This window comes from Amblyraja radiata, chromosome 25 (assembly GCF_010909765.2).
Source record: "Amblyraja radiata isolate CabotCenter1 chromosome 25, sAmbRad1.1.pri, whole genome shotgun sequence".
Taxonomy (NCBI): Eukaryota; Metazoa; Chordata; class Chondrichthyes; order Rajiformes; family Rajidae; genus Amblyraja; species Amblyraja radiata.
In genome coordinates, this window is record NC_045980.1 from 37,753,104 (window position 1) to 37,779,658 (window position 26,555).

Consider the following 26,555-nt stretch of genomic DNA (forward strand, 5'->3'; position numbering starts at 1 on the left):
TTTTAAAGCAATTTTTTTGCTGTGAAAACTTTAAAATCTCAGCTGATAATATGTTGAATCATCGTTTAAAATTTTTGAATAGGATTGTGAACATCACAATGCCACAACAACACGATTCCCGTGGCACCCAAATGTAACAATCTATTAAAGTGAAAATCTTGAACCAGCTAATCTTGAGCAAAAACAGTTGGTCAGTGATGCTGGTGAAGGGACTCAACATTTGTCTTTTCAAGCTTGTCCTTTTACCAATGGCTTTGTCTCCCAATGTCAAGTAGACATCATGCATCTGCTGCAGGAAGCAAGATGGAAGATATTTCACTGAGAAAGTTTTGGTGCATTGGGAGAGAAATATATGCAGATCTGTCCATCTCAATACACCACCACATATACATCTTGGGAAAGTTCTTCAGTCAGTAACTAGTTTAAACAAAAAATAATTGTATCAATAAAACAAGCGAGTCTCTATATTTAAATATTAAAACAATACTTTCTCTGTTGGTCAGTTATGTCCTTCAATTGTTTGATAAATCTGTTTTAGAGCAGCAGCTGTTATTTGGTTTCAGAAGGAGTGCGGTAAGCCTCAGCGATGAGCAATTGCATAGTAGATCTGGTCATTTAATAAAGGAAGGTACTGCTTGCCTTTGTTGTACCTTATCTCACCTCTGGGAAACATCTCACTGTTCATTCAGGGTAGGCAGTCAGTCGGCTTTTAAAAAAAAATCTTAAACTGCGCATGCGCAGATTGTTCTCCTCTCCATAAGCTGTCAGTCGATTTTTATAAGGTCTTTAAAAGCCATATCTCTCAATAAAGCACCATTTTTCCCGGCAATGAATACGCACCTGCGTCGAAGACGCACCCCCATTTTGAGCTGCTAAATTTTGAAAGAAGGCTGGCACGACACAGAATTTCTCACGCTCAAAAAAATCTATATACTTTTAAAACTGTGTGTGTGTGTGTATGTCATTTTTTTGGCCTTTGATTCGTTACTCCACCAAAACCAGACGCTAACATGCCGAGATTTTTACCATTTCGCTAGCTATTTCACTTTTACATTCGCTCATGCACTTATTAAATTTAGACATTTTTCTGTACACATTTTTAATAAAATCCTTCTCCCCCCCCCACTCACTCATTTTTTCGCCTCCTGCTGGCCAGCGACCATAGCGGCTGCTGCCGCCTGGTTCTCCTCCAAAAACGCCGACATTTTCCCCATTTCGCTAGCAACCGACATTTTTCCCATTTTGCTAGCGATTTTACTTCCTCCACTTCCCCCCCCCCGGCCCAGCTCGGCTCTGTCACGCTGGCCAAAGCCAAACATCGCCTGCTCCCCCCCCAGCTGCTTTTCGCCATCCTCGCTGGCTTGCACTCTCCGAAAATCCCGCACGTCAACGGCCTGTCGGCCTGCAGGCGCATTGAGGGCGTACACAGCGTCTCGACGGGCGTACGCAGCGTCTTCACGTCGTACGCCTAGCGCGTGGCATTGCGCGATGACGTCAGGCCGCCCCTTCCCCTTTCTGCACTTGGTCTAGTAAAAAATAAAAATAAAGAAATTAACAATTCAATTTGCCCAAGGCTTCCAAATCTCCTTCATTTTCAATTACTGAATGGGTGGGGGGTGGAGGGTGACGGCAGGTGGAGAGATCATGGGAAATACGGGAGCACGAATGACAATGCTAGTTCAAGGGACCAATTGGGGGGAGAGTTCCTTTCACAGCATGTGGGAAGTCTGGCCAGGGGTAAAGTTGCGGGGAGGGCAGGAGCGTTGAGAAGGAGGGGGTCAGGGATCATGCCAGTAATTCGCTTACTCACCGCTGCTGCGACGCTCCGGGCGCGGAGCCGCCGCATTGTGGCCGGGGAGGGAAGTAGCTCGTTCTTGATGTTACTGCACTGAGGGATAGCCAAGTCTATCTTTCTTGGCTAACAACATAACCTTCGGCATCCAAGATGCAGGTAAATTTTTGTGCCTTATTTTTGAGTAAAAAATAGCATCTTCATTGCCGGAAAATACAGTATTTAAAAACATATAGCACCAAGAAATTTACGTATCATATTATATGTACATGAACTCCATTCTTCCCTCTTTGTTTCTTAAGATACTCTTAAGATAATGGCAATCCTTGTTTGAATATCCCGCCAAGAAACTTGCGCTACGCATGCACAGTAAAGCTGCTGGCATGCTCAGTACACAGTCCACGGTGCAAAGGCAGAATTTCAGCTGCCTTCAGCTCCCCTTGTCCGTGAAGGTTTGAAGTCACGTCGATGGCACGCGAGCTGCACACACTTTCGCGTGTTACAAGTACTGCGGATGAAAGGCACGGAGAATTATGCCTAAAGAGATCGATCTCTTGGGTAAGCATAATTCTCCCGTGCTTTTACTATTTATATTTAATAATTACCATTTTATAATTTTAGTCAGGGTAGGCAGTGCCCACCTTGCCTGCCCTGATGGCACGTGCCTGCCTCAGAGGATCTTGGGTCAGGTTCAGGATGCTAAATCTTTTTCCATGGAGGAAACTGATAACAAGGGGCTTCGCTGTTGGGATAGCAGGAGGTAATGGCAAAATATAGCAACGTAAATCAGAACCTTTTGGTTAAAGTTCCGTGAGGGAGAGAAGACAAGAATTGTTACAGGTCGACGTTCTGAAAAACAAGCCACCACCATCTGCCACAAGCCAATTTTGCACCTATTTGGTGAGCTCACGCTGGATCCGATGTGTTCTTGTGGATCAGCCAACCATGCAAATCCTTGCCAAAGGCCTTGCTAAAGCCATGTAGACAATGTCTGCTGTTCCAACCTCCCCCTTGCCCCTCCCCTCTCTTCTACTTTATTAAGTAATTCCTTGAAGTATATCAATATTTTCAGGGAATTCATCACACTAAAGTTTTTAAACCAATGATTTTGACATAATTGAATCCCAGCTATTTTCAGAACCTGCTGCTGCGATATTAACATATTGGATTGCTGATGGTGTAACTGCATGCTCATCTTGGTGTAGCTCCAATGTTAACTGACCCAGTTCCAGAAAACAGCAGAACATTTCTCGCACCTGTTCACCTTGACACCCACATTATCAACATGTGAAAACTTCATCTAAACTTTTAAAATAATATTTAGTGTTTTCAAGCTTCAAGAGACTTTGCACTGTCTCCAATAAGTCAGAATTTAGCTGCAGAATTCTCATTTAAACAAAATAGTTGATAGTTGTGTCAAGCAGAAATGAGACAATTTAGACTTTAGGTCTGTGCAGTTGGAAATGTATCCTAATTTGATATTCAAAACTGACATCTAAAGAACAACTTAGCCTGCCTAGGTTTGTGCCTTAGGGAGGAATAACGAGACACTGTTGTCAAAGTCTTATGAAACAGCATTGCTGTTGGATGTAGAAATGTCAGAAGAAGATGGTATGGATCAGGGAAATAGTGAAAGAGTGCAGTGTGTATTGATGGGTTTCAATGATGTCAGTTTCCAGGGACGTGTGAAAGGGGTAAATCAGTAACGTTACTGAATCGTCATTGCAAAACTTTATTTTAAAGGTAATTCATGTTTGGATCCGTACGAGAATGTTATGCTCACAAAGCTGATTGTAATACAGTCAATATAGTAGGTAGACTACTATACACTATACTACTATTCCAGCATCTGCAGTTCTTTCTTAAACAGTCAATATAATGATCGAGTGGTCATTTTGTAACTAATGATCTTGTGTGCCAAAAGGAACAATCACCTGTTTTGTTCCCCCTGCTCAAGACTAATTGTAGATTGGGTCTGGGAGCAGACAAATTCAGCCTAATCTATTGCACATTTTGAAGTCTGACCATTTATTTTCTTTGGATGTTTACATTCATTAAATGTAACAACTTTGCTCAATATTCTAGCACTACTTTGGAGCAAATTGCAGTTTACTGTGAACAGCCCTATAAGCATTTTATGAAAATAAAAAAATATTCCATTAGAATTGATGTTATAGAATATATATTTAAAACAATCAAAATATTCATAAGGTTCTGCAGGTGCAGATTTGAACCAGAAAGGGGTTGTCTGCACATTTATAGTGAAGTACAGGTAAAATTAACATTTTGCTTGCAGTAGTATCACAGGCATATAGACTCGGCCAATATACAAAAATGTCAATTATACATAAATTCTACAAGACAATGAAAAGAAAAAGACTGACAGAAAACAAGATATTAGTTTTTTTAGGCTTTCTACACTCACATTTTCACCTCCTTCAAGACCCCTCTACAGCATCCTAAATCCTCAGAGCCCATTCTCATCAATCCCGGGGCTTGTTCACTTCCTGTTGTGCAAAGTTTGGTGATCAATTCAGAACCTGTGAGGAAGAGATGTGTAGGAAGAAGGAACTACAGATGCTGGTTTAAACCGAAGATAGACAAAATGCTAGAGTAACTCAGTGGGACAGGCAGCATCCCTGGAGAGAAGGAATGGGTGACGTTTTGGGACGAGACCCTTCTTCAAGAGATTAATGGATTTGAGCAGTATTTGGGGAAAATGGTAATTAAGTTTACTTTTTAAGAATGAATATCTTTAAAATTTTACAATGGGTGCATGCTCAATAATGTACTGCCATTCATATACATTTTTCACCATGGACTAATGTCAATTCAAAAAGTTATTCCATTTTACTTCTTAAAACCTCTGAGATTTTGTTTTACTTATTTAAAAGCAAGAAGTTGCCCATTATGAGTCGAGGAAATTCTCTTTCTCAAAGGACAGTGGAAACCGAATTGTTTAATAGTTTTAAGGGAGTGGATGAAAGCAAGGGGGTGAAAGGTTACTGCATATTGAATAGTGGAGCAGGCTCACAGGGTTAAGTAGCCTGCTCCTGCTTCTAATTTGTCTGCACATTCATATGTTAGGAATGTCTATTCAAATACAATACAATACAATACAATACAATTTATTGTCATTTGAGCCTCAGTGAGGCTCAAACGAAATTATGTTTCCACAGCCATACAAACAAAGACAATTCCTAGACATACACACAATTTAGTTCACACAAACATCCATCACAGTGGACCCACTGTGATGGAAGGCAAAGTCTTTTCTCTCCCCTGTTCTCCATGACTCTCCCGATGTCGAAGCCCCAGGCGGGCGATGATAAGTCCCACGGCCATTTTAGGCCGTGCCGGGCGATTTACGGCCCCGCTCCCGGTCTAGAAGTCTCGAAGTTGGAGCCCCCGGCGGGCGCTGTAATGTCCCACGGCCATGAAGCCGCGCCGGGTGATGTATGACCCCGCTCCAGGTCGTTCCAACCCCGCGACACGGGCTGGAGAAGTCGCGTTGCGGGAGCTCCGGGAAGCGGTCTCTCTCTCCCCCCGGACCCGCGAGCTCCCGATGTCCCAGTCCACCGGACCTGCGGCTGCGTTGCTGGAGCCTCCGAGCACCAGAAGTCGAGTCGCAGCAGCGAGTCACCACCGCTCCCCACGCTCCGAGGCCAGGCCAGCCCCACGATGGTGAGTAGTCCGCAGCTACCGCAGTCTCCCGAGCCCCCGGGTCGTTCAGGCTGGAGGCCGCTCCACGGTGCTAGGCCCCAACGACAATGGAGACCCGACAGGGAAAAGGTCGGGTCTCCCAGACAGGGAATAGATTTTAAACAGTTTCCCCCCGCCCCCCACATATACATTCTGCACTTGGTCTAGTACACATTTAAAACCAGTATTAAAAAACACCAACACTACATTTAACTAGACAAAAAATAAAAAAAAGACAGACAGGCTGTAGGGGCCGCTGCAACGGGTGAGTCGCGCCGCCACCCAAATAAAAGAGGATCCTGAGCAAGCAAACTGCCATACTGTGAAGAAAACAACCACTTGGAGACACTTTGTGCTTTGCATTAACACAAATAATTCACTTGAGAACTGGATTGATTGTTGTGAAATAGGCAAAGTTTAACCAAATCGTTTTAATATGAAAATCAAATGCAGGTGCACTAGTGCTTAACTCTATTTAATCTCAGTTAAATGTGATTGAATACAGCCAAAGAGCAGGGATTTGGAGGTATTAGCAGATATATCAGTGCATCAGGATCTTTAGGAAAGAACATAGCTGGTGTTCATTGATTCAATAGAAAAATTCGTGAAGCGCCTTGAGATTAGGGATTTTGAAGGCTTTAGCCAAGGCTGTTAATAAATAAAATAAATGTATCCAGTCTACTTGTAGAATAGTGGTTGGAAAATTCAAGGTTGTGTGCAGTAGCTCTCCAGTTGGGGTGCAATCAAACAAATAAAAACTATATAAATAATTCATTGTGATGTTGTCTGTATTTATTGAACTTTAGACTGAAACCAAGTCTTTGTTTTGTATATGTTAGACTTTATTTAATACTGTTTTTCTTGCACCAAAACACATTTTAAGAAATGTTTTAACTATTCTATTATTTTAGAAATCCGCATCGCAAGTATATTCAATTCAGTGGTGCTTTACTGCACAATGAAATTCCCTGAAATGCCGTCATAACTACGTGTGATCCTTTCAAATTGTATGGATATGCCTGTCTCAGTATAAACGGGTCAGAAAATGATTATTAATTGAAAATAAATGCACCCTTTAGGCACTATGGGCATCGCTTTTGGATCTGGTCCTCAGTTCAGTAAATATAGCTCTTTATCTGAACAACATTTGCTGTGTTGTCCTATGATAGAAATGGAAGTCCAGTGAAATTTGAAGTTTATGGTTTTCACTCAATTCTCAGTGGGTCTTTAGTAAATGTTACCATAAAGCTTTGTTTCCAGCAAAATACTTGCAAAGTATCTGAGGTAGAGAAGGAGGCCATTCTGCCTATCGAGTATCTGCAAAGCAATTTAATCAGTGATATTAACATTTTTGGTCTCCGAAGCCCTGTAGACTGATGCTCACAATCATACCCTTGAATTCTATTCTAATACATGCATCAGTCCCTAAACACTAACTGTGGTCCATGTTGTCATTTCCTTTACCAGCATGCCACATACATTTACGTGCAGCATTCTTGCTACCTCCAACATATTTGAAAATCACTCGCTGCTTATCATTTAGGAGTTTTCTAATGGACATCACTCAATGTTTTCAGTTGCTATCAAGGAACTGGGTACTTTTAAAAGTTAATTGCTATTCAGCCTGAGATCAGGATTCCAGATTTTTTTTTGTAGAATGGTTAGTTTGTAGACAGTAAAGCTTTCATATTTGCCACATTGGAATTTAGCTGCCAAATGAAGGAATAGATTAATTTTTCATATCATTTATAATGTGCACAACTTCATAGGGGAAGGCACTTGGGTATACCAACACAATTGCTGACTTTCACCAGAGGATATAATGCATTTGCCCGCAATACCTATAATTCATTTTACTAGTATATAAATGTGTGTTTGATATTCAAATATGGCTAAAATGACTAAAATCAAAATAATTGAACCTTATTACATTTTTACAAATTTCCGAAAATAAGATTAACTTTCCCTTTGACTCGAGATCTTTGTCCTACAATCCCCATTGAAATTAGGGGTGGCACAGTGATGCAGTGATCGAGTTGTTGCCTTGCAGCGCCAGAGGCCCGGGTTCGATCCTGACTATGGTGGCTCTCTAAACAGAGCTGGTTTGTTCTCCTTGTAATCACGTGGATTTTTTCCGGGTGTTTCGGTTTCCTCCCACATTCGAAAGACGTGCAGGTTTGTAGGTTAATTGGCTTTGGTGAAATTGTAAATTGTCCTAGTGTGTCGGATAGTGAAAGTGTGCAGGGATCGCTGGTCGGTGCAGACTTGGTAGGCAAAAGAGCCTGTTTCCGCGCTGTATCTCTAAATGAAAGTAAATCTGTGTGATCTCTTAACCTGCCCCCAGGTGATGTCTGGAGTGTAATGCTGGAGAATCGAGCCAGACTTCCCGACCTGTCAGCTGGACACAGAATATCTTGTTTTAAGGTGTTTAAATCATGAAATTGAATTTTATTGGCTGAATACTAGTGTTTCTGGTCTTGAGATATTTAATAATACAGATTAGAGATTCTAATGTACATACCTATACACTGTATGGAAAAGTCTCTTCTGACCAGAGGTATTTGGGAAGTGTTTGCAACCAGTGGAGCAGAATCTTGCATTACAATTGAAGCTTTCATTGCAGCATGAATGTGAGGGAAACTGCATATTTATTTTACTGGAATGTGGCAAGATGAAGAACATAACATGCAGGAATAATGCCATAAAAATATTTGAGCATGGAAGCGTGTGGGATATATGGTTACTACCAATGTCAACTCTTTGCCATAGAATGCTTCTATTTATAAAATGAGTTTGCAGGTATAGGCTTGGTCATATCTGCACACATAAGATACTTAAGCGTTCTTGATTTTAAGTCTTTGAAAATAATGCGACGATCTGATTCTCCGATATTTAAACATGAAACCAATGCATTTATAAATTATAAAACAGTCCCACTTGTTTCCTTGAAGACTTGCATGGGAAATGAGTGAAATATCAAAGAACAATTTCTTTTGATATACACATCTTGAAAGTTTCCATCTTAAGGACAGTTAAAACAAGAAGAAAGTACGCAAAGAAGTGTAAAGAGAGCAGTAGCATACTTAATTTACTAACCAAAACTATATTTTGCACATTAAAAAGGTTATAAACTTAACATGTATGTGGTGCATTTGAAAAGTTTGGTCTTTCAGCAAATGTGCCACCAAGGTTTATACTGACGAGTGATTGCCAGCCTCAATTTGTTGGTGTAAATAATGATGGGAGATCGTTTTCTCATGGAATTTCTTCTTTTTTTTTAATGCAGAAGATTAATCAGGAAAACTTGTTTGAAATTGGAGATGCACATGCCTAATTTTAATCACATAGATATATAGATTATCCAAGACCTGAAGACATTGAGTAGTAATTTCCGAGGATGTGCTGCACATAACTAACTAAAGCATGTGTGCTGTCAGCATGTCAGATACTTGCTGGGTTAATCAGGACATCACCAAGGAGATTGCAATCGTGCTAATCAGGGTTTTAGTGGAATGGGCTCCTGGCGTGAGAGTTTCAAGCAGTTGGAGACGGTGCCAAAGGCAACGTGACAGATTTGCTGATACTGTCAATCAAGGGCCACAATTTTTATGAAAGCACTTAGCCTACCTGAGCAGCGTCAACACATGCTTTGGCTTGGCTGAGGCACATATGTCAGGAACTGGCAGCAATAATACACCAGGAAAACAATGTAGCTTCAGCTTGCAGTTTTAATTCACCTTTTATAGGAACTCTTTACAGGTGCCATACAAAGCCTTTCACATTGATTGCGAAACATTGCTAACGTAATATAGCTTTTCCTTTACTATATAATTCTTCCCCTCTCATCTTTCTCACCTACACCATTGGAAGAAAAAATGTAAATGCTAATGAGTGAAATAGAATGTCAGACTTAATGTTTACAGGAGGTTATTTTGGGAAAAAAATCAAACATTAATAAACAGATGGGAGATTCAATGTCTTTCAAATACTTGTTAGCAGGACTATATTAAATACAGCAGGGAGAATAATGTAATGAATAGGAACTACAGATGCTGATTTATACCAAATATAGACACGCAATGCTGGAGTAACTCAGTGGATCAGGCAGCATCTCTAGAGAAAATGGATAGCTAATGTTTCAGGTCAGGACCCTTCTTCTGACTGATTGTAATAACGAGTGTGGGGAACAAGAACTGGAAGCAAGTAGAAAAAATCACAGGGCAAATCAGGGCCAGAGACAGATAGATGTCCTCGGGCAAGGAGGTTCCCTGATAGGCCAATTGTTGGCTAGAGACGGGTTTGAGCCCAAGAGGGATATTGTTGAGAGCTGTGGAGCTGGTTAATGGACTTTTAGTGGTGGAGGGAGGAATAATGTGTTGTTTGCGGCAGGTACATGGAAAGAAAAATATGCTTCAGTGTTTAGTTTAATGACGAGTGAACATCTGTTTACATCAGTTGAATGTATTTATTGCTCAGCAAATGAAATTCATCAGGACAGCACATATCAGGTTTTGTATGGTCCTACGGTTACACCAATACTTGGTTCCTTAGAAGCTTGTTTGTTGCACATTCCCCCTATTTGCCGCTGTCACTACAGCGCTACTCTGCTTTAGTTCCAAATCCATTTTGACAGTTTATAGAATGGGTTATATATAGAGAGGGAAACCAGATGTGACAGTCCTCAGTGGCAAATTCCAGTTGCCTGCAGCCTGAAGGATGGAAGATGAACTGATCCCGATTTGTTTCACAGCTAGGGTCCTCTCTAGTTAATTGGCTGCCAATAGCTTTACTAATGAATGATGATGGATGGAATGCAGGTTGCTTGAACAGGGCACTTAAAGCAATGAAAGCATCATACATACAGATATCACCTGAAGACAGCTGCTGAAGTAGGAAAGGCTGCAGCAATCAATGCCTTTGCTCCGTGTCCCTTCCCTAAGTGTTTCATTACAGTGCACGTTGGTGAGTATTGCTTATTGTGGCAAATTAACACAGTTACTTCAATGTAAACTTTTATTGGCCAGATGATTGATATATCTTCAGGTGGACACAAACTGCTGGAGTAACTCAGCGGGACAGGCAGCATCTCTGGAGAGAAGGAATGGGTGACATTTTGGGTCGAGACCCTTCTTCAGTTGGTTGTAAAAAAACAATGTAACATATACTTTGTTTTTTAAATCACAAAAGTACTGGAATAACTCAGTGGGTCAGTCAGGATCCCTGGAGAATGTGGGTATGTGACATTTTGGGTCAAGACCATTCTTCAGACTGAATTTTGTGTCGTCAGTCAATGAGCATCTGTTTGGTCCATAACCAACAGCTTCTGTCACCCGGCAGAATTTTCCTACTCAAGTGGGAAGAGATTGAGTTTGCTTATCTATATTCTTCCTACTGCGCTGGAACAAATTTATCTGCCTCTACTTCAAAGCACTCTAATCCATTAAATTATTTCTGAGATAATGCTTTTATTCATGCTGAGATTCTTCAAATCAAAATTCTGGTTCTGGAGGCAAACGACCTATTTTCCAGTAAAAAGTTTAAGCAATGTGATATAATAGACTATATCAGTTTGTGGTAGTTTCTGGAATAAGCAGAATTTAAACACAAGATTATTATTAAACAAATTTCATTTATAGATTTTTGGACATGAAATTCAAATCGGCTTCATAAAAATACCTAATTGCGATTTCATTGCAGTACCATACAAACAATTTCTGATAATGAACATTTTTGTATTATGATTTTGTTCTCACTGCAAGCAAGATTTTGAAGGGAGTAGGAAGAAATTGCACCTCATGTTTTATCAGTTTGATTGTTTCTATCAATAAAGCAACTCAGAAGATCTTGTTATTGGTTGCTGAGCAGGATTAACCAGTTGGAAGCAGATCTTGTTTCAGAGTATATTTCATTCATTAACATTGAATGGTAGCTCCACTGGACTATTAAAACTTAATGCCAGTTTCTTGGTATTACGTTGTTAGATTGCTGCCCAGCGACCATTTAATCTTTGTGCGACTGAAGGAATCAATCAGTTGGAACCTTTCAAATTATTATTTAAAAGCTGCAGTTTAAAGTTTAATTTAGCAGTACTATCTCCACAATTTTGTAGTTGGTTGAATTAAACCAGGCTGATCTGAAAAATGACTGAGGACTACTGATCCATCTGTAACACGTATTACTGACCCAGCAGCCAGGGTTCTGAATCATTGGTTTAGAAACCCACATTGAGACCCACCACAGCAGCTGGGAATTTAAATTTCATCAATTAAATCTAGCATTTTCTAAAAATGTACTGTTGATAACATTAAATATGAAACTACTGGATGTTTATAATAACCCATCTGATTCCCTAATGCCTTGGATATTACAGAAAATTTGCCATCTTTATCTAGTTTGGCCAATTCCTTTTCTCCCCACATTCTTTTCACCTATTCTTTCCTTTCTTCTCCCCCCCCCCCCCCCCAAATGCCAGACTGTACACCGACCTACGTACTGGGAGCTTTATACTGTGTGCAATATACTGTGTACAACATACCGTGGCCTAGTAACCTACCAACCTGCACATTTTTGCAATGTGGGAGAAATGGCAGCACTTGGGGAAACCCAAGCAGTCACAGGAAGAACCTGCAAATGCCACACAAACAGCAGCAAAATTCAGGATTGAGTCTGGTTGCTGGAGCTACGAGATAGCGTTTCATCCATTGCGCTGCTCTATATGCTCGACTCGTAACTACCTCTTCACCAGCAATTAAGAATGAACAATATATGGCAGCATTGTCAGCAAATCAACATGTGAAGAATCAGTATGAAGAATAAATATAAACCCAAGTTTGCAATGTGCCCCTCCTTGGAGGCAGCTCTACCAGAATCTCTCTGTAAATATGACAAAAAATAGGTTATGGAATGAATTGTGTTATCCATACTTGTTTCTTGAGGGATATTGGTCAATAAGTTAATTGAAAGCAGATCTTGATGTTTTAATGGTGTCATATCTTTGGAGTTTCTAAAAATGTGATGTTTATTAAAGGTGATTTTGCACAGCGGCTGAGGACTATTATTCCTCGTCACCATTGAAAACAAGCTGAAGATGCACATTGTCACTTTTTTTTTTTGCAAAGCCACCTGTACTTTAAACTCTTAAGGCATAATTTAATAATATCACATATAAATTCCTAAAAAAAAATGTGAAATCCGTTTACAATGAGCAAATATTGTCCATTATTATTGGGGACACTCAGGCACTAATAATTGAATGAACTATCACATTTAGAATTACCTTTTAAGTATTTTATAGCATAAATGTGAGTTAATAAATCTGATGACCTTGCACTTTTGCGTCTTAATATAATCACTGGACTTTCATGGTACCTATAGGTACAGTATATACAGTAATTACATGCTACAATAATGCTCTAAGCCTGGGACCAACTACTGATGTAATGGTTTAGTTTCCACTTTTGGAGCATGTGCATGCATTCATTGAAAAGATTAACAACTTACTGTTTAGGGAATGGGAGACAAAATCAATTCCTCAGGTCAATGGGAAATGCATATATATATATATAGTTGCTTCTCATTTATTTCCTATCTACTCATGCTGCTACTATGGTACGGTTTGAGTGTAAACTATTGGTCTATGGTATACTTTAGTAAAATACTACTAATAAATTGCAGTACAAGGTTGTCTTTTCAAAATCAAAAGGATTAGCATAATATTGGATACAATCAAATATTTTCAAAGGAACACCTAACATTCCAATACTCAAGAAGGACAAGTGTCAAGAATTTTGAATCCTGTTATTACAATAATTATGTGATGACATTAATTTATAACATTGATCAATATTTTACTGATAGAAATACAATGGAAGAGTACTTGTTTATTGTTGTTCATTGGAGAAATTTGGGCTAAATTATTTCCAGTGATTTAGTATAGTTTATTGTCACGTGTACTGAGGTACAGTGAAAAGCTTTTGTTGCGTGCTAACCAGTCAATGGTCAATTTAAATGAAGATAGACACAAAATGCTGGAGTAAATCAGCGGGACAGGCAGCATCTTTGGAGAGAAGGAATGGGTGACATTTTGGGTCGAGACCCTTCTTCAGACTGATGCATTTAAATGAGATGCATCATAGACATGTTTCTTCGGAAAGAACAACTGGTACTTTTTTATGTCTAATGTTTAATGTCTAATGTTTACACTCCACATTCAAATAACCAAAGCAATATGAACCTATTCTTGATAAATGGTCAAATGTGTACCCGATCCAATTTTAAGCAATTTTTTTGTTCACAAACACTTATTCCGAAAACCCGAGTGTGCCCCAAACCAAATAAAATAGATTTCAAAACTTTGCGTGCATCAATGCTGATCCTATTGTTTTTTTTCCCCTTGGATTTTGATTAGAATTCCATCTTTTGCCTCGTCCATGGTACATTCGAAGATTGCATGACTCTGCCTTTGCCCATGTGGTCTTGATAGTTAAACATAGCTGGCGGTTCTTCAGAAGATCCTCGTATCTGCAGTGAAACTACCATAAGTTTAGAAAAATAAAGCAGATGTAGAGAAAGCAAAGAATTAAAGCACCAAAAACATTTTTGCTAACCACCCTAAATGATGCCAAATGAATGTTACATTTATGCTGCATTCATTATTGTATTGGTATTGACATTTTTCAATTAAAGTCGTTATGGCAACCAGTCTCAGGAACCATGATTCTTGAAAATATGTTATGCAACTAGTGTTACTGTAAGATGGTATTTAGGGTGTTTTACTTTAAATTAACATGGGTTCATAATAAGTCTAAAGCTCCACCCTATCGTAGTCATCTATCACATTTAAAACACTACGTGAGTGTTTGCAAACTCTGTACGTGGCATTTACGGTGTTAGCTGGCTGACTATCCTAAGTACATAAAAAGAATAACTAAATCTGTTGGCAGCTGTTGAATAATAAATTAGCTTGATGCACTGATTCACCTCGGGAAAGTACTTCAAATGTTAATGTTCCTTACAGATGTGTACAAGGAACAAAACACATGGAAAGGATTGCTAATTACTGCATCAAAGTAAAATGTGTCCCCTGATCTTTCCCTGTATGATCTCTGATGATTGCATGGTTTGAACTAGCTAACAAAAATGAACCAAAAGGCCCTGGTGCCTGATAGCATTTATACAACATCTGTGGTAGAATAACTGATATTTGATTTCCTCTTTTAAAAATGATTAAGCTATAAATATTCACTATTTTTCAACATCGATGTTTATCTGGTTTCCTATTTAACCCTAACGTTTGACATTCCCATCAATGAAGAATTAAACTATTTGGATGAGATGTGACCAAACTTTGCACGATCTTGGAAAAATCAATTGTTGACTGAGCTGGATATATTTGATGGCTTTCCCTAATTTGAAAGTATTTTAACTACAGTATGGTAGTCTTCCTGCACAAAGCTCTGTGCTTTCCCAAGTTTGTGAGTTATGTGGAATTGTTCCCCTTCCATTATTAATGTATATATGGAGATAGAAAGCTCCAGCTATCATTGGAATTCTTGAGTATAAATCACCCATGAGGCAAACTGCAATTTAGGCACACAAATGGCTTTGCAAATTGCAACTGGATTACACATTGTCCATGCTGATCCAATAGATACAGAGTGGATTTTGTGCATCCACCAACTGCTAGTCAAGGTGAATACAGATTATCAGTGAGACAACTTCTATTAGTCAAGTTCTAAGTAAGTTGACTGAGAGTTTGCCTCCAAAAATACTGCTTCTCTTTCCATGTTGAGTTGTAGCTGTTTCCATTTTTAATCTTAATTTTGTGAAATGGCCCAGGGCACTTCACAGTCTGACAAGAGTGGTGCTTGAACCAAAGGAGATATTAGTTTTGACAGACTTTGGATGAGTTCATTGGACACCAGTTTCAAGCCCGAGTGTCTCAGTGAGATTTGGACATTAATAATATCAGTTTAGGAAAATATTTTTTTACCAGAGCCAAGAGAGCTTAAATGAGCATATGACAAAAACAAAGAGCCAAAAAATCGAAAAAGGTAAGTAATTTAATAGTAATGTTTTACTTTTGGTTGCCCTTAACTTAATCCATTCATTAGTCAAGGAATAAAACACTACACTGAAGAGTACCTAAAAAAAAAGTTGAATTAGATCAGGTCACATGGGGATAGCAGGACAGATAATGTACAACAAATACACGTGGGTCATCCTTTAGGTTTAGATGTAGGTTTAAATTGATTATTGTCATATCTACAAGGTACGGTGAAAATCCTTGTTTAGCATGCTATCAAATCAGATACATATACATATATATATACATATATACCATCAAGTCTAACTCAAGTACAATAGGTAGAACAAAGGGAAAGATGCAGGGTGCAGAATATAGTTCTCAGCATTGTAGCGCTTCAGGTCTAGAGTCAAAGTCCAATGTCCACATTGGGGTAGAGGTAAGTCGGACTGTACCCTAGAGCCTGATAACCAAGGGGAAGTTATCATTGGAATTCTCCTGGAAACCATTGTGATATCCAACACGCACATATGTATGTGATGTGCCTGTAACTTGAGGAGTTTCAACTCAGAACTGTAGAGCTGAAGTCTGAACTGCTTATGTTCGGAGGCATAAAGGAAGGGGAGAGCTACCTAGACACTGATCCAGGAGATATCACAACCCTTGGGTTAAGTCGTGGTATTCATCTGGTTGCTGGTCTGCTGGGATCAAGTAATTGATAAAAATTTGCGAACATTTTGAAGGAAAATAGTGGCTTCAAGAAAATATAGACATGCTAAATAATTGTGAAAACTCACATGTAACACAGAAAAATATGAAGTTGTTCACAACTGTAATTCATTGTATAATAAGAAGGAGCTGCAAATGCTGGTTTATGCTAAAGATAGACACAGAATGCTTGATTCCGCGGGTCAAGCAGCATCTCTGGAGAAAATGGATAAGCGATGTTCCGGGTTGGGACCCTTCTTCAGACTGCAATTCATCATGGAAGCGGAAACCCTATTTTTGGAGGCAAATTATATTTCTGGAATTCTCTGCTCAATACAATTAATTGTGTGCTTCAACCATTGAGTAGTTTCAAAATGGAAATCATTACATTTTTGGATATTAGGGATTTAGCGCTGAATTGAAAGATTATTTATGACCAAAGAGCAAAATGACCTCCCTTGGTTTTATTTCTTTTGTGATTAAAAGCTTTGTTAAATAAGTGGATTCATAAATAGTGCCATAATGAGAAAGAGGGACATAAGGAGAAAATGGTTTAGCAAGGAAATAGTAGATTATGGCACAGATATTGGTAGTGGTGCTGTAAATCATGTGGGTGTTTAAAACTGATTGGCGGCGAAGTGTGCAGTTGGAGGCACTGTGGCAAAGTTCTGGCATCTGCCTGATATACTTTAGTTGCTAAGTCCTTATCTCAGTCAGAGGTTGTTTACAGAAATTGCTTTTCCTTGCAATAAAATTAGTTATTTTTCATTTTTAAGTGAACTCATAGTGGGAAGATTGACAGTAAAAGGTCACTTAGTCAGAAGGGGTTATGTACCTGTGGAACAAAGATATTTAACAGTAGTTTAAAAATGAGGGGAACAAATTAAAAATGAATCTGAGCTTTGTTGCAATTTCCCTTAATACTTGAAGTTGAACTTCTGTTTCAAAGATGTTTTTCATTACACTTGCCTTTGTGTACTTAAAACAGTCTGATTTAGAGAACCTTAAGCCAGCTGGAATGTGATTTTTTTTTTGTGTGAGGAGATTAAGCCCAGGGACATAAATTCTGGCCTTTCTTCTTGTTGGCTCCTCTGTAGAATATTACTGTAGAAGTGTGGCCGGCAAAGCTGGGCTTAATGCATGCATTCATTGAGATAAAGGGAATAGCATCAAAGCAATTAAACTAAACAGATTTTCATTAAGTAAATTGCAGCAAGGCTGTGCTGTGTGAAGCTAGACAACAATTAGTGTTAATATCCATGCTACTTTGCCACCCTCGTATTCATTTGATTGTAATTTGTGCAAATGGATTATGCCTGGACGGCAGGGCTGGCAGATTGGCCCCTTTGGCGGTTTAAATAGGTAGATTTTAATAAATTGTGGGAAATGCTATTACTTTTGTGATAAACCCCTACATTTAATTAATCCTTAAATATTAACAGGCATGAATGAGTTGAGGATTTTGATCAGTACACAGTGGGAAAAGACTGAACTTTTCAGAGCTCAACTGCAGCATAATCATTTTTTGCTAGAATGTGTGCCTGGTGAACTCTGGAATCGACAGGCATTTAACAATAATTAGGAGTGAGATATTAAAGCTGACTCTATTCCTTAGAGGTGGAATCAGCTGATGATGATTAAACATGGAAATGTACTGCACAAATACTTCAAAATCGGTTTTGGTTTATTCCAATTTCCTAGGTTCAAGCTTTGCTGGAAGCAATCTGACGTCGAATGAGAAACCTGAAACAAAAGGACCAGGTGTTTCCAAGATATCCGGACTAGAGCGCAGCCAGGAGCAGAGTAAGGAGACGCCCTTTGTGCCACTGGTCCCAAGCCCACCAGCTATAGTGGTACCACCACCGCCTTCAGCGTGCACCTCCAACAGCACAGCAAGTCCTACGATAAAGGAGGCTATCTACTCATCACGGCCACAATCAAGACAACCAACACCACAGTTACAACCACAACTGCAGCATTATCCTCTGCCTCAGGTTCATACACAGCCTCCTTCACATCACCAGATTCACCACCAGATACCCTTCAGCAGTCTTAATAGTATCAGGTAAGTTGAGGGAATATTACATTACTTTTAGAATCTACAGTTTTGTTTGTTTTATTGAATTGGAATGCAAATGCTAATGGCCAGATCGCTTCTATTTCTGATTGAGTATCACATCAAGTTCTCCCAGGTCGGGGAGTAACATCATAATGTTGCCCATCCATTTTCTCCAAAGATGCTGCCTGACCCACTGAGTAACTCCAGCACTTTGTTTCTATCTTCGGTATAAACCAGCATCAACAGTTCCTTTCTACACGTTCTACTCATTCTGTCCTTGTACCAGAACCGTGCTGTTGGGACACCAGAACTGCTGCACCATGATGCTTTTCTTATTTCCTACTCGCGCTATTCTCATAACTGAAAATAATTTAGTCCCAAGATGTGTTTCCTCTCAGTCCAGTTGTAGTTTCCTACAGATTGAGTATTGAAACCTTGAATCTGTATCAATGTCAGTAATTTCTTAAAGTTTAACATCGAATAACAGATTTTACTTCTTTCTAGCTAGCCCTGTTAGCACAAAAAAATGTGAAATCTGAAGCTCAAGATTGGCAAGTAAATTACCTGTTCAGTTATATAGAAACCATGAACATTGCTCGAGGAAAATTGCAAATTGGATCAGTAGCAGTATACTTGAGGGAATCTTTTCATTTACATTGGACCTTTGCAAACTCAGCAATCTGCTTCACTCTGAGATCTTCAATCTGTGACCAAAACTACCTGTATCCATCTGATTTCTTCTTGAAGATAGACGCAAAATCCTGGAGTAACTCAGCGGGACTCAGGCAGTATCTCTGGAGAGAAGGAATGGGATTTCTTCTGTGATTTCTTCTTTCTCTTCCTCTGTTTCATCCACATGCTTTTGAAATCTTTGAATTGACAACTCGCAATAATCGCTATCTTGAGAGAATCCAGATTATGTTGCCCATAGACCCGATTTGTTCTTGTTCACCATTAGCCCATCAGGCCGCTTCACAACAATAATGAAAACTTAAAATTATTATCTTCATATTACCTTGCCCATCCTTATCATTGTAACATTCAGTGACTTTTTAGAATTTGAATTTCTCCAATGTTGGTCTTCTAATATAAGGTTCAGTGTAGGAGTGGACTGTTTGGACCCATGAGTCTTCTCCACCACAATTCGAAAGCAAGTACAATCGAATCTTGAGGCAAAAAAACCTCAAAAGTGCTGGAGTAGATCAGCAGGTCAGGCAGCATTCTGGAGAACATCGATAGGTGATGTCTTGGGTCAGGACCTTTGCAGATTCTTGTGACTGCAACTAGATCTCCATGTGCTAATATTTGGTAATATCTGTTTAATTATTTTTTATCTGATAGAGTCATATAGCATTGAAATGTGACTTTTGGCCCACAGTATACAAATATCAACAGGTCAAGGACTGATGTGAGTTCTCTTTAAGATGTTGGAGGAAACGCACATGGACATAGGGCGAATGTGCAATCTCCATATCCAGAGCACTAAAGTAAAAATTGAACCCAGGTTGCTAGAGCTATGAGGCAGCTACTTGACCATCTACACCACTCTGTGTGATGTTCTACATGTCCTGCTACTGCATCTTTCGCAATTGAGGACTTATTTTCGCTTTTCTATTGTTGATAAGTATTTATTAAAATAATTGGGGGTTTTTTTGCTTACCCTTGGGCATACTTTTGCCAACATCTCCCCACCCCCTCTTTGACTTTACTGTGAGTTGAAAACTTAAGTTTCAAACTAAAGCATCATTTTCACATTTCTGGCTGTCTTGTGGAAAAACATAAACTGCTGGAAGAACTTGGTGGGCCAAGCAACATCTAAGGATGGTCAATGTTTTAGGTTGAGAACCAGTTTCAGTCCTTGACCTGTTGAGTTCTTCCAGCAATTCATCTGTTGCTCCAGGTTTCTGTGCTGCAGTCTCTTGTGGCTTTATGGTTGTTTGGTAATCACCTTTCTCTGGAAAGCATTGTGTTGCAACATTGCTGATTAACTCAAGCTTATTATACAGAACCATATCTAAAATAGATCATTTCCAGGCTCCGTAGAAGTTGTGTCCTATGATCTGTCACAGATACTTTCTATGAAGTTCTTTCCAAATTTACTTTTGCAATTTAATTTTCCCAAACTGAGGATCAAGTCTCTTATTATTTAGCATAGGTCAAAATTGTGCTGGTTGAAGGAAATTTCCTGGGTCAACTATTTGAACACCTGGAAGTCTTGGACTTCCATTCATTTGCAGCTGATCTTGGAAGGGTTCAGTGTTCTGAAGGTCAGATGCATCCGACTGCCCACAGCCTACTGCACCTCGGCAGGCCCACTGCCCAATGGCTCACTGTGGGGGGAAAAAACCTATTGATGCACTTTGCATCAGTTACTTAGCTTTTGGCAGACAGGGCCAACATACAAAGAGAAATCCTATTATTTGAATATGACTCCACACGGGTAGCTCTCAAGGTCGGGTCAAACTCGGATTGCTGGAATTTTGCAACAGCAGCACCATATGCTGCAGCGTTCTGCCATCCCTGATATAATATTCTTTACAATAGTTGCTGATGGTGACTTGTAAATTATGTTTTATTTTAACCATTGTTATCTCTTATCTCCATGTTCTGAACTACTTCCAGGCTATTGGTCATTTGATTTACCATCTCTCTCCATTTGGTACAGTTTATTTTGTTTAACTGTGCACCCATTAAGAACCCTAGAATGTTTTTCAATATTAAAGGGACAGTATAAATCTTTACAAGTTGAGATAATTATGCAGCAGTGCCATTATTTATATTCATGGTCTGCTCCATTATTCTATCATTGATATCATCGATATTTTACAAATTTTAATTTACGCACACCTCTCCCAAAGGGTGAGCCCCCTCCAACAACCCACAGCCGTCGCCTTACCTGGAGCCTGGACTCTGCACTGGGCCTGGAGCCTCCACGCTGCTCACTCCCACTCTCCTGGGCTTAACTCCACTGGGTCCTAGTGCCCGTCTGCCCAGCCTTGCTAACCTCAGTGGCTGTTCCACTGACTCTCCTCCATCCCCCCCCAACTATGTCACCCCCGCTCTTCCCCACCCACATTACAGCCCTCTCACCCCCCACCCCCTGACCACCCACCACCCCTCCAACACCCACAACCCCCCCCCCCCCTACACATCGCCCCGTCCCCAGTCCACCCACCTGCCTTCCTCTGGCCCCAACTCCCATCCCTGCCGGGTGTTCACCATCCCCCCCGACCTCCCCCTCTCCCCCACCCAACAGTCTGTCCTCAGCAGAGGTCTTACCTTTGTCCCCCTCCGTCCCCATCTCAATGAGTTCCGCGCCCACCATGACTTGGAGCGCTTCTACCGTCGCCTCCGCCTCACAGCGCACTTCCATGGGAAGGAGTCCTCGCCCCCCAATGATGACCCTTTTTCCCGTCTCCAACGCACCCCCTCCTCGTGGAACCCCTCTCGTAACGTCCCGGCTCTGGAACTCTTTATCCAGAACTGCCGCCGCGACGTCAACCGCCTCAACTTCTCCACTCCCCTGTCTCACTCCAATCTCTCCCCCCCCTGAACACACTGCCATCGAATCATTCCGCAAAAACCCAGATTGGGTTATCAAACCAGCCGACAAGGGAGGTGCCGTGGTAGTCTGGCGCGTCGATCTCTACAAAGCAGAGGCCACGCGCCAACTCTCGGACACCTCCTCCTACTTACCCTTGGACCATGACCCCACTGACGAGCACCAGGCCACCATATCTAGCACCATCACCGACTTCATCAATTCCCACGCCCTGCCCGACCAAGCTTCCAACCTCATCGTTCCCCAGCCCCGCACGGCCCGTTTTTACCTTCTCCCCAAAATCCACAAACCCGGCTCTCCCGGCAGACCCATTGTCTCTGCGTGTTCGTGCCCCACCGAACTCATCTCCACATACCTTGACTCCATACTATCCCCCTTGGTCAAATCCCTTCCCACCTATGTTCTAGACACCTCAGACACTCTCCGCCGCCTCCGCGCATTCCACTCTCTAGGCCCTCACCCCCTCATCTTCACCATGGATGTCCAGTCACTCTACACCTCCATCCCCCACCAGGATGGCCTCAAAGCCCTCCGGTTCTTCCTCGACCAGAGGAGCAACCTATACCCAGCCACTGACACCCTCCTCCGCCTAGCGGAGTTGGTCCTCACCCTCAACAACTTTACGTTTGACTCCTCCCATTTCCTCCAAACACAAGGCGTAGCTATGGGCACACGCATGGGCCCCAGCTACGCCTGCCTCTTTGTCGGGTACGTTGAACAATCCTTGTTCAATACGTACCAGGGCCCCATCCCCGACCTCTACCTCCGTTACATTGACGACTGCTTTGGGGCCACCTCCTGCACCCACACACAACTGACTGACTTCATCCACTTCACCACCAACTTCCATCCGGCACTCCAATACACCTGGACCATTTCCGACACTTCCCTACCATTCCTTGACCTCACCATCTCCATCGCAGGGGACAGACTTCTGACCGACATACACTACAAACCAACTGACTCACATGGCTATCTGGACTACACGTCTTCCCACCCTGCCCCCTGTAAAGACTCCATCCCCTACTCCCAATTCCTCCGCCCAGGCCGCATCTGTTCCCAGGATGAGACGTTCCACACCAGGGCATCGGAAATGTCCTCGTTCTTCAGGGAACGGGGATTCCCCTCCGCCACCATAGATGAGGCTCGCACCAGGGTCTCATCCATACCCCGCAACACTGCGCTCTCTCTCCCCATCCCCGCACTCGCAACAAGGGCAGAGTCCCCCTAGTCCTCACCTTTCACCCCACCAGCCGGCAAATACAACAAATAATCCTCCGCCATTTCCGCTACCTCAACGTGACCCCACCACTCGCCACATCTTCCCATGTCCCCCTATGTCTGCCTTCCGCAAAGACCGCTCCCTCCGCAACTCCCTTGTCAATTCTTCCCTTCCCTCCCGTACCACCCCCTCCCCGGGCACTTTCCGTTGCAACCGCAAGAAATGCAACACCTGTCCCTTCACCTCCCCCCTCGACTCCATTCAAGGACCCAAGCAGTCGTTCCAGGTGCGACAAAGGTTCACCTGTATCTCCTCCAACCTCATCTACTGCATCCGCTGCTCTAGATGTCAGCTGATTTACATCGGTGAGACTAAGCGGAGGTTGGGCGATCGTTTCGCCGAACACCTCCGCTCAGTCCGCAATAACCTACCTGAACTCCCGGTGGCTCAGCACTTCAACTCCCCCTCCCATTCCCAATCCGACCTCTCTGTCCTGGGTCTCCTCCATTGCCAGAGTGAGCAACACCGGAAATTGGAGGAACAGCACCTCATATTCCGCCTGGGTTGCTTGCGTCCGGATGGCATGAACGTTGAATTCTCCCAGCCTCTGCTGGCAACCACACTTGACTGCCTTGTAATTTTTTAGATATGATTATTTTAGGCTGAAATCATGCTAGCTTTACTTTCAAATATTATATTGTGGAAAGCCATAGCGCTCAATCTTTCCACCAAAAATTATATTATTCCAGCCCAATTAAATTCAGAAAGGAAAAAATTATTCTTTTTTTTGGATAAAATACAGTTTTGCACAGTAAAGCATCCTCTGTTGTACGAACAAATTAACTACAAAATTTACTTTAGCGCCACAGCATTAAATTAATAGAGAATAATCCCTCTTTCTCTAGAAACGTGATTTTAGCATGTTTAGAAGTTAAAGGTGTTAAATAGAATCCTAGAAAATTCATGTCACAGATTGTCACTCAACCGGATGTATTTGTATAGGCTGACAAAAGAGTTTAGTAATAAAGGTTTTCATCGTCAATCCATCCACTAGCTTGTGCTGACATTATTCTAACCAATCATCATGTCTTCTTGTGATGTCACATCTTTTTTTTGAACTCTGCTTTCTGTTTTCAATGTTTTATTATTATTTGATCTCATCTCTCTCAAACTAAGCTGTATTTTGTTTCTTCTTTCTGAGATCAAAAGGCTATGTGTACACAAATTACTGAATTTTGTACTAGAATCTGGGCCCTATGTTACTTTCTTTAGCTATGTTTGTAAGTGTGAATCAAATGTTATATCATTTGTACAGTGTATAACTGCTGTTATTAGTTATATCATTTGTACAGTGTATAACTGCTGTTATTAGTTATATCATTTGTACAGTGTATAACTGCTGTTATTAGTTGCTTCTTATCTTTAACCATTTACCGTTTCCAATAGACCAGAGAGTGCAACATCTTACTGATATTTAACTGTAAATAAGCTGTCCAACTTAACCCTTAATTATCTTTCAGAATGTTAAAATACTACGGTAAAAATAAAGTGCTTTTAAATGTGCTAGAACAAACTCAGGATGAACTATATTTTATAACGCCTTTGTCCAGTATTGATAATTCCAAATCACTAAAGTAATTAACTAATCACATTTAAAATGTATTCCTGCCCCACCTCTCACCAAGAAATCTTCACTATAAAGCAGTATTCAATGATGCTGAATTCTCAAAAATATAATTTTACCATTTATGATAAGATTTGTGAAATTCGTTTTTATAGAATTAATCCTCTTTTAATATGCAGTGGAAATATCACTGTTTTATCTTATAGATAATTTGGATATATTTGCATTTTTATTGTTATGTTAGGGTTTGTGAAATATGTTAACTAATTATCAACTTTTCTTTCCTAGCAGCAGGAGCAGCAGTGCCAGCAGTGCTGCAAGCATCAGTCTACCCAAGCACCTGCCTTCATCCCCCCAAATACACCCCCATCACTCAACCACTCCAGTCTTGCCCCTATCAATTCCAAACCTTGCTACCTCACATAATTTCTCCCTGAGGCCTCAGACTCATCCTCATCACCACGCCATGTTTGCAACACCAGCTACCTTACCACCACCACCTCCTTTAACTTCAAACAGCCTTGTTGTACCGGGTCACCCTGCAGGACCTGGCTATTCAGGTAGGTGTCAATTCTTGTTTCCCCCAAAGTACTTGCACTGTGGCTCAACTGTGTTTGTTGCCGGGAAATTGTTGTCTGTTAACATTTTATTTCCTTTTAGATTCCCTGAAATGTTCACTTTTAATTTTGAATTATGACGTTTCACTTGATATACCCCTGCATTATTTTAATAGTGAGAATATTTGCTCAGTTCATAAACCTTTAACGAAAGAAATGGCAAAGACTTTAGGAAAATTATTATATGAAGTTAGTACTGCCACTTTATTCACGACTTGACATTCAGAAGCCAGTGTGATTTGTAATGCAACTGAATAATGTCCAGAGAAATTGACACGTGGTCAAAGTTAATTTTCATTAGTTTAATCAGAATATTGGGAAGGTTTAATGTTTTATAAACCTTACAAATCAGTGATAACTATTTTCATGTAAGGTAAGTGCTCATATGTTAGCCTTTAACACTAAGGAACTGAAGTGATTAAAATTCCTGAGATCTGGTAAGAGTTTAAGTTGTTCACTTATTGAGCAAACTGGTAAATTGAAATGCCATCAGAGGTAGAAGTCCCATTGAGAAAGATGTAGAATGTTGTTGTCCCACTCAGAAGATCCTGAATTTGTCAAATTAAGGTTGGGTGGAAGGGGGCAGAGAGTGGGAGGGGAGGTTGAAGTAATTGAAAAGTTATTTTTCACCTTATCACCTTAATTAAAAAGCAGTATTGGCAAAGTCTGTTCTACTTGTTGAGAGAAAATGCAGACGCATTTCAAAAGTCCTGGATTAACACAAAATATTTAATTGCCGTCATGATATTTTGTAGTCTTCAGGTGGAAGATGTAGCAGTAGAAACTAATGAACCCTTGTTTGATCTAGTGATGGTGATAGCTTTTGCAAAATTCTCAACTTTATTTGTATTCCAAGAAGATTCCCTTCCCTATTTCATTTTCTGGAAACTTTGAATGATTAATTGATGTTTAACAGTCCATACTTAAAAGGTCAATGGCTGGTAGAGCTGCTGCCTTACAGCGCCAGAGACCTGGTTTGATCCTGACCTCGGGTGCTGGCTCTGGAGTATGTACATTCTCTCGTTGACCGTCAAGGATTCTTCTGGGTGCTCCGGGTATCCCCTCCCATTCCAAATACGTGCAGGTTTGGGGGTTAATTGTCCTCTAAATTGCCCCTAATGTGTAGGGAGAAAGTGGCATAACATAGAACTAGTGTGAATGGGTGATCGCTGGCGGCGTGGACTCGTGGCATGCCCTATCTTTCAATTCCGTTATATAGTTGTCTTATTTGAATAATCATATCAA

General features: G+C 40.8%; 1 protein-coding gene across 9 annotated transcripts in view; it reads left to right on the top strand.

Annotated features, from left to right (window-relative positions):
• The window catches only part of fbrsl1 (fibrosin like 1), a 541,590-nt gene that overhangs the window by 484,472 nt on the left and 30,563 nt on the right, over window positions 1-26,555 (top strand). For 8 of the 9 annotated variants that reach the window (XM_033043936.1, XM_033043931.1, XM_033043933.1 and 5 more), the window contains 2 exons: window positions 17,928-18,291; window positions 24,982-25,253. In XM_033043936.1, the coding sequence (XP_032899827.1) occupies window positions 17,928-18,291; window positions 24,982-25,253 (636 nt within the window). The remainder of the gene's footprint in view (window positions 1-17,927; window positions 18,292-24,981; window positions 25,254-26,555) is intronic. The other variant, XM_033043932.1, reaches the window with a different exon arrangement.